Source organism: Orycteropus afer, unplaced genomic scaffold, assembly GCF_000298275.1.
Source record: "Orycteropus afer afer isolate SDZICR_OR568_19922 unplaced genomic scaffold, OryAfe1.0 scaffold00194, whole genome shotgun sequence".
Classification (NCBI taxonomy): Eukaryota; Metazoa; Chordata; class Mammalia; order Tubulidentata; family Orycteropodidae; genus Orycteropus; species Orycteropus afer.
Window position 1 is genome coordinate 5,749,685 of NW_006921781.1, and position 9,297 is coordinate 5,758,981.

General features: G+C 39.8%; 1 protein-coding gene across 1 annotated transcript in view; it reads left to right on the top strand.

The window, feature by feature from the left end:
• The window catches only part of ENOX1 (ecto-NOX disulfide-thiol exchanger 1), a 365,674-nt gene that overhangs the window by 234,038 nt on the left and 122,339 nt on the right, over positions 1-9,297 (top strand). Inside the window, exon 11 of the mRNA XM_007947826.2 lies at positions 3,211-3,267. Coding sequence (XP_007946017.1) covers positions 3,211-3,267 — 57 coding nt within the window. The remainder of the gene's footprint in view (positions 1-3,210; positions 3,268-9,297) is intronic.

Consider the following 9,297-nt stretch of genomic DNA (forward strand, 5'->3'; position numbering starts at 1 on the left):
AAGTAGATTGCCCAGTCTTCCTTCCTAGGAGTGGCTAGTGGGTTTGAACTGCCAACCTTCTGGTCAACAGTCAGATGCCTTAGGTACCATACCACCAGAGCTCCTCATACACAGTAGTTGATTGAAAAAAAAAAAAAAAAGATAATTTATGCAGATATAACCTCAAAAAACAAACCAAGCCAAATGCACTGCCATCAAGTCTATTCTGACACATAGCACACACACCCCCATTGGGTTTCCAAGGCTGTAAATCTTTACAGAAGCAGACTGCCTTGTCTTTCTTCTGAGGAGCAGCTGGTGGGTTTGAACCACCAGCCTTTTGGTTAGCAGCCAAATCTCCTAACTACTACACTACCAGAGCTTCTTATAACCTCAAAAGTGATGTTAAAAAGTATGAAATGAAGACAGCATGGCCAAATTGACTGTGAATCGCTTTAATGAATGATTTTTATTTTTTAAAGGTTTGAACTAAAGAAAACGTAGATTTACTTATTTGCCCTAAAGTTTTAAGTGCTTATGATTTGTGAGGGATGTGAAGATGTTAGAAAGCTTATAAGCTATGTATACATTTGAAGGAAAATACTTGATAAAATTAATCATTATCTTTATATGATTTCATAGATTGATTGGCTTTTACTGCATCTGTGTGAGTTTCTCTTGCTTATTCATTGAACCCACCAGCCACTTCACAGGAGAAAGATATGGCAGTCTGCTTCTGTAAAGACTATTTTGTTTTAGGTGTTGCTCACTCAGTTCCTACCCACAGTGACCCTATGTTCAACAGAATGAAACGCTGCCCAGTCCTGCACTATCCTCACAATCCTTGCTAAGTTTGAGCTCATTGTTGCAGCCACTGTCAATCCATCACATTGAGGGTCTTCCTCTTTTTCACTGATGCTTTACTTTACCAAGCATGAGATCCTTCTCTACTGGTAGCATAGTGGCTAAGGCACTTGACTGCTAACCAGAAGACTGGCGATTCAAACCCACCAGCCACTCCTTGGAAGGAAAATGGGGCAATCTACTTCCGTAGTGATACTGCCTCGGAAACCCAAGGAGGGGTTGCTATGAGTCGGGTCCGACTTGATGGCACATAACAACAACAACAACTACAGGGACTGGTCCCTTCTGATAACATGTCCAGAGAAATGAGAAAAAGACTCACCATCCTTGCTTCTAAGGAGCATTCAGGCTGCAGTCCTTCCAGAACAGATTTGTTTGTTATTCTGGCAGTCCATGGTACTTTCAGTATTCTTTGCCAGCACCATAATTCAAAGGCATTAACTCCTCTTCTTTCTTTCTCATTCATTGTCCAGCTTTCACATGCATATGAAGAGATTGAAAATAGCATGGCTTGAGTTAGGTTCAGTTTAGTCTTCTAAGTGACCTCTTTGCTTCTTAACACTTTAAAGAGGTCTTTTGCAGCATATTTTCCCAGTGTAATACAATGTCTGACTTCTTGACTGCTTCCATGGGTGTTGGACAAGAAAAAAGAGGATTTTGTTTTAAAAAGTCCTTTTGTGCCCTTTGATGGCACTCCTGACACTCTGGTGCACTTTTGTGTTTCATATACTCTGCACATTGCTCAGGCTCCTGTGTATTTCATATGTATGCAGGCATCAGTGATGTATGTAACCCTGAAGAACACTGGGCCAGAAGTCTTTTTACTTAAAGTAAGTGTGATGTAAAAGCCCTGGTGACACAGTGGTTAAGCACTCAGCTGCCAACTGAAAGGTTGGCAGTTTAAACCCACCAGCTGTTCCACTGGAGAAAGATAAGGCAGTCTCTTCTGAAAAAATTTATAGCCTTGGAAACCATATGGGTCAGTTCTGCTCTGCTCTATAGAGTCACTGTGAGTTGGATTTGACTCGATGGCAATGAAATTCTGGTTTGAGTGATATCAATATGAGCCAAAATGTCCTTGGCCCACAAACATCTGTCCCTACTGTTTCTCATGTCACCATTTCTTGGGCAAAACCCCTCTCTTGGCATGAGCAATTATGCCTTTCTTGCTGAGAGTTTGAAATTGCCTAAAAAAGCTAAAGAAGCTTTTGTTTTATTATGCACAAATAGCCAAAAAGAACTAATTTTCTAAATCAAACATATTGGTGGTATGTGTTCATTTATTTTCTTTGAAACTTTATTTCCCACCATAAATATTTTATATTTGGCATAAAAAAGATGACTGAGGAGATGCCACTCCCTAAGCATCATACCAAAAAAACAAACCCCTGCTGTCGAGTCCCTTCTGATTCATAGCAGCCCCATAGGGCTGAATAGAACTGTCCCATATGGTTTCTAAGGCTGGAAATCTTTTCAGAAGCAGACTGCCTCATCTTTCTCCCAAGGAGTGCCTGGTGGATTTGAACTACCAACCTTTTGGTTAGTAGCCTAGTGTTTTAACCCTAGTGCCACCAGAGCTTCCTCAAGCATCATGAGCCATACTAACCAACAGCTGGAAGCTCGTTCACTCTTTCCCCTCACTCTCCATCTCCAAATCTCAGCTTTCAGTCAGGCTAGGATAAAATGGCAATTAAAGGTTTCCTGGAATCTTCTGACAACTGATTACTTCTAAGCCTTCTGAGAGAAAATAATGTTTCCAAAGGTTCAGTGTTCAAAATCTCATTTGAGAAATGGCTTTTCTTCTAATGCTTCAGTGGCCAAGGAGATGTCTTCCTGAAGCTTTCTCTGTGAAAAGAAGCAAATAAACTTCTCCTTTTAGGCCCCTAGAAACCATGTCAGTTATTCAGATACATTCTCAAGGAAGACATGTAAAGTAGCACTGCAGCATATTAAACAGCCAAGAATACATAATTCACGAATAATCGTTAGTACAACATCATTTGGCTGGTGGCAACTTGCAAACACGGCAGAGTTTAAATTAATACCAGTATGACGAGGAAATGAAATCATTTATTATTCTTAAGAACCAATTTTATACATTTTATGCCTATGGAACTGCTTTCTAATCTTATTATTTTAAAAAATAATGACCAGGACCCATTTATTTTTTGCCAACCATCAAGCTTCATAAAATATTGGTCTCAAACTGGTCTCAAAAAGGCTCATTAGAATTATATGCTCCATCTGGTTTTCCTCGTAGGGAGTTTTATAAAGTGCAATCTCAGATAAATCCAAGTTAACAAGATGATATATGCTTCCTGGATATGCTTGCTTATTTATTTATTTATTTATTGTTAAATTTTGCAGCTGAAAGGCACCAAGGAATTGGTCGAGACCAATGGCCACAGCCATGAAGACACAAATGTAAGTACTACAAACCTGGTATTTGCTTTTCTCATACAATGTTGGTCAGATACCCACGGGGTGTGGCACTTTTTAAATAGTATAACAGTAACCAGAGTCCCTGCATCTCAGTGGTTCATTAAGATTACTATGTACAGTTTAGCAACAAAAGGTGGCACTTAGCACTGCTATCGTTAGCTTAGGGCCCTGAGTGGCACAAAAGATTTCTGCTTGCCTGCTAACTGAAAAGTTGGTAGTTTGAATCCATCTAGTGGTGCCTTGGAAGAAAGTCCTGGCAATCTACCTCCATGAGATTATAGCCATTGAAAATCCTATGGAGCACAGCTCTACTCTGACACATATGGGGTCACCATGAATGAAAATTGACTCAATGGTCGTGGGGTATTATTAGCTTCGGTTACCAAATGTCAATTTGGAAATACTTGAGTCAGTTTCTATAATCAAAAAATTTAATCTCAGTAAAGTTTTTTGAACTTGTGATACTTCCAAAGCTATAAAGGAATAATGTTTTGGAAGAGCAAACGGAACAAAATTGTACATGGCGATAAGGTGAACGGTGAAACCTGGGGCGGCTGGAACTCAATGGGACTGCCTTGTTTCTCTGGGTCCCACAAGTTTTCTCCCTTGGCAGAGTGCAGTCTTACTACATTTCTATCTCTCATTTTAGTGCAAAATATTTTAATTTTCCTTCTCTGACAGGTTTCCACCTTACACAAGTTCTACCGCATGCAAGTTGTACTGTATATTTCCTGTGTTTATATATTTATTATGTTTTCCTGCCAATGAAGCTGGTAGTGAAACGATTGACATACTGAAAAGGGTCTCAGTTCAGTTCCTTTTACAGAATAGCCTGTGACACTTTAGCCACCTTCTGTTTCTGAACCAGAGAGGCCCTTGGTAGACTATACTGGTGATTGTTGTTAGCTGCTATTGAGTTGACCCCTGAATCATGGTGTCCCGTGCTGCCCGGCCCTGTGCCAGCCCCACAATCAGCTGTGAATCAGACCAGGTAATCCAGAGGGTTTCCACTGGCTGGTTTCTGAAGTAGAGCCCCAGGCCTTTACTCCTCATCTATGTTAGTCTGGAAGCTCTGCTGGAGCTTGATTAGCATCAGAGCAACAGGCAGGTCTCCATTGACAGATGGGTGGAGGCCATGCATGAGGAGCATTGACTGGAAAAGGAGCCCAGGTCTCCCAGACAAAAAGACCAGAGTCCTCCCACTGGACTACCACTGCCCACATGAGTAAAATGGTTCAAGATCACTGTTAGGACCCTGAGTCCTTCTTTCAGTATTCCTCAAATATCCAAAATACCCAGTTGTCAAAACTTGGTCATGTACCTTCTTTGCCTTGGAAGATCTTTAGCCTCAAATGGAATATATCATGATGATCATTGTTTCTCCTTATCTTTGATGATTTAATTTGACTGTTTTTTTTTTTTTTTAATCTTTCTCATATCTGTATGGATTTGATCTTGATCATCCTCCTCATAGAAAATGCTTACTAAGCAGTTCTTGTCACATAACACAGAATCAGACATGGTAATGAATGGCTGATTAAACTAGAGCTAGGAGAAATTATACATTCCATGTTCATTCTTGTTTTAATTATATACAACAGAGAGCCTGGCATTTAGAGCACAAGAAAACCCTCTTAATAATTACTGTTCCTACCAAGCAGACGTTTAACATATGCTGTGTATTGAGAACCTACTGGGGACATGATGCTTTGCCAAGTGCTGTGTGTGTGTGTGTGTGTGTGCTGGTGTGTGTGTGTGGGGGGTAGTAATAAAGAAATATAAGACTTGCAGTCTACCCTCAAGAGATTTATGACCAAGTGTCTTAGGCTTGGTTCTCTAGAGAAGCAAAACCAATGAAGCTTACAGAGAGAGAGAGGAAGAGAAAAAAAAAAAAAAATTATCTCAGGGAAATGGCTCGTGCAGTTGTAGAGGCTAGCAAGTCCCAAGTTCAGGAGTCAAACATCAAGCTGGAGGCTTCTTGTCACTCATGCAGCTGTAGGGGCTTGATGAACCCAAGACTGGAAGGCAGTATAGCAGGCTGCTGGCTTCGGTGGATGATGAATCCAAGATCAGCAGGTAAAATGACAGACTGTAGGCTAACAGACTGTGAAGGCAACAATGCTAGGATGAGCAGGTAGTACGGCAGCCCACTGATTCAGTTCCAAGGACCAGAGATGATGAGCTAGATGCAGGAATTGAGATGCAGCTTAAAGCCATAGAGTGTTCCCAGGATGTCTATACATATAGTAGAAGCAGGCCACACCCCTGAGGAAACTCCCTTTCAACTGACTGGCTATTCATAGAACATCTCATCATGAAGGTGATTATATCACAATATCTAGCTTATAAGCCTTTGTTTCGTAAATGTTAAAAGGTAGCTAAGACATATAGCTGCCACTGAGTGGACTCCAACTCATGGCGACCTCTGTACAACATCACCTGGTCCTGCATCACTCTCACAATCACCAGCATATTCAAGTCCACTGAGGCAGATATCAGGCCAATCTGTCTCACCAAGCACCTCCCTCACCCTCAGTGGCCCTTCTCTTCCCTTCTATAAAGTTGTCACTTTTCTGGCAATTTTCCTAGTACCTCTAGCAGGGTTATGTGAAAGAAAAGAAACAACAATTAGTTATTTTGGCCACACATTAGAGCTCTAGCTGAATATTTTGCAAAAATATTTTTAAATGTCTGAAATTAGTGTTTTGCCTCATCTGAAGTTTCCACACAGCCATGTTGTGGTCGAAAGAGAGTAGGCTTTCAAACTTGGAATCCATTTTGATCACTACCTCACTGTGTGACCAGTCCAAGTCACTTTCAGAACTTCTCTCTCCTCATCTGCAAGTCTGTTGAGTGAAACCATGTACCTAAGCACCTGGCCCAGAGTACATACTCAACAAGTGTTAATAACCTCTGCATGCAGTAGTGGTGCTCAATACAGCAGGCAGCACTTGGACAGGATAAATTTTAATGCAGATCACAAAGTTTAAAGCCTCTGGCCCAGAGGTTATTGACTGAGATACATGGATTTATTTTCAGAATACTTATTCACATGTGGGTATAGGGATTTTATATATTATTATTTAATAATAATAATATTTATACAAATATATTTATACCTGTGCTGGCTTGGCTGTGTATTCTTGTGAGGGTTGACAATTGCTTTTTAAAAACAACGTATCTGATTATAAAAGAAAAAGTCGGAATGAAGTTGAAAAATTACTGAAAAGAATATACTTACTTACCCATTATTATTGAGTCTATTCCAACTCCCTATGACCCTATAGAACAGAGTAAAACTGTCCCCATAGGATTTCAAAGGGGGCAATCTTTATGGATGGTTTAAAATCAGAAAAAGTATGTGCCAGGGTTGTATCTTTTCAGTATTCTAATTCAATCTGTATGCTGAGCAAATAATCTGAGAAGCTGGACTGTATGAAGAACAGTGTAGCTTCAGGATAAGAGGGAGAATAATTAACAACCTACAGTATGCAGATGACAACACAACCTTGCTTGCACAAAGTGAAGAGGATGTGAAGCACTTACTAATGAGGATCAAAGACTACAGCCTTCAGTATGGATTATACCTCAACACAAAGTAAACAAAAATGAAGTAAACAAAAATCCTCACAACTGGATCAATAATAAATATCATCATAAACAGAGAAGAATTGAAATTGTCAAGGATTTCATTTTACTTGGATCCACAATCAACACCCATGGAAGTAGCAGTTAAGAAATCAAATGACATATTGCACTGGGCAAAACAGCTGCAAAAGACAACTTTAAAGTGTTAAAAAGCAAAGATATCACTTTGAGGACTAAGGTGCCCCTGTCTCAAGCCATGGTATTTTCATTCACCTCATATGCATGCAAATAAGGAAGACCAAAGATGAATTGATACATGTGAGTTATAGAGTTGGCAAGGAATGGTGAATATACTGTGGACTCCCAGAAGAATGAACAAGTTGGTCTTGGAAGAAGTCTAGCCAGAATGCTCCTTTGAAGGGAGGATGGCAAGACTCTGTCTTACTTACTTTGGACATGTTATCAGGTCCCTCCTGATCCTAGAGAAGGATATCACATTTGGTAAAGTAGAGGGTCAGTGAAAAGGAGGAAGACTCTCAAGGAGATAGAATGAATGGTAGCTACAATAATGGGCTCAAACATTGCAAAGATTGTGAGGATAGTGTTTCATTCTGTTGTACATAGGGTTTCTATGAGTCAGAACCAATTCAACAACAACACAGTCTTTACAGAATCAGACTGCCACTTCTGTCTCCCACACAGCAGCTCGTAGGTTCAAACTGCCAACCTTTCAGATGGCAGCTGAGTCCTTAACCACTGCTGGTGGTAAAGAGATATAACCTAGTATCTCATTACTCCAAGACAACCACTATTAAAGTTTTGCGTTAGTTCTTTCCAGTCATGAACATGTGTATGACCAGAGGGAAAACCCATAAATGAATGAAGAAGTAAATGTTATCATATTGTCTTCACTTTTGTACCTTTTTGATTTCTCATTATATAATAAGTATTTTTTTCTGTCACCAAGTACTTCTCAAAGACATGATTCTTAATGGCTACATAATGTAGATATGAAATAATTGAACCGCACTCTTCTGTGCTAGGCATTTAACTTCCCATTTTTTTTTTTTTTTACTATTATAAACAATGCTGTAATTAACATACCTATAAATCTTGGTCTGCATCTCTCATATTTTTTTCTGGAGGATTCTGTATATTAATTGTTGTATAATGCAGGTTGGCACGAGCTTCAGACTTCTGGAATTGCTCGGTGTTCAGAATGTTGGTGCAGCAGATACACTTCTGCGTGGTGCCTGTTAGCTGTCCTGAACGGTTCCACTATGGCATGCTAAGTCTTGCAATTTACTAGCTTCCTTCTTATGTATCAAGAGTCTCTTATGCAATATTAGCTACACCTAAATTTTCTGTTGATATTTCTTTTGTATTGTTTCATGGTGTAATAAGCTACAGCATTATCTGATCAATATCTTATCTGGTATTAAGATTCCAAAACAGATGTGCTCTTCAAAAGCCCAACACATGTCCCTATATTAGGATCCCTCAGTGGCACAGTTAACCTCTCAGCTAGTAACCTAAAGTTTGGCAGTTCGTATCCAAATGGAGGCATCTCGGAAGAAAGATCTGGTGATCTGCTTCCTAAAGATCACAAGCACTGGGAGCCCAATGGCGAGCTCTCCATTGACAGACATGGTTAACTCCTGGTCAACGTGAGTGGGACTTGACTTGTGGGCAACTGATTTATGTTTTGGTCTGTCCCTGTATCACAAGATCTTCTGAGAACTCATACCCATGAAAAATGTTTTCCAAAGACTGATGTAAAATCATTATGGCCAAAAATTGAGGCCAACTACAAAGGTGTTGATCACCAAGAGGACTGCCCTTATGGATCTTAAATAGAGTTGTCTTTGAATTCAGAACTGTATTTATTAATGACAGTTGGGTACTCCAACCTTTTAAGTGCACTCAGCTCCTTTAGAGACTTTTAGTTATTCCAGACCCAAGTTTCTTTCCTAAAAGCAAAGCTATAAATTTCCTTTTGATCTCTGACTCTGAGCTATTTCCTAATCCCTAGAACTGCCAAATAACTCACCTGATCCTTGGTAATTACATGTAACATATACCAGAGTCTTAAATTGAGATGATCTATCTTCATCCTGTGTCTCTTTTGACAACCTTTCTCCCAGAGGTATCACCTCCTCTGATCCCAATGAATGTAAGTTTGATGAGAAAGTGGCAGGGACAGAAGAGGATGGGAGAAATGCAGGAACAAGTCAGAGGAATCAATAAGGTGCCAGCTCAAGCCTATAGTGCATAGAAAAATGAGTTGGTCTAAAAGTTTTACATGAATTTTCTCTCCTCCCATCCTTGCTTCTGTTATAGGAAAGCTGCTACCCTACATCCTCTATTTGCACAGTTCAGGCTTACACACTGGGGTTTAAAAAAAAATAAAATGCAATCTATAAA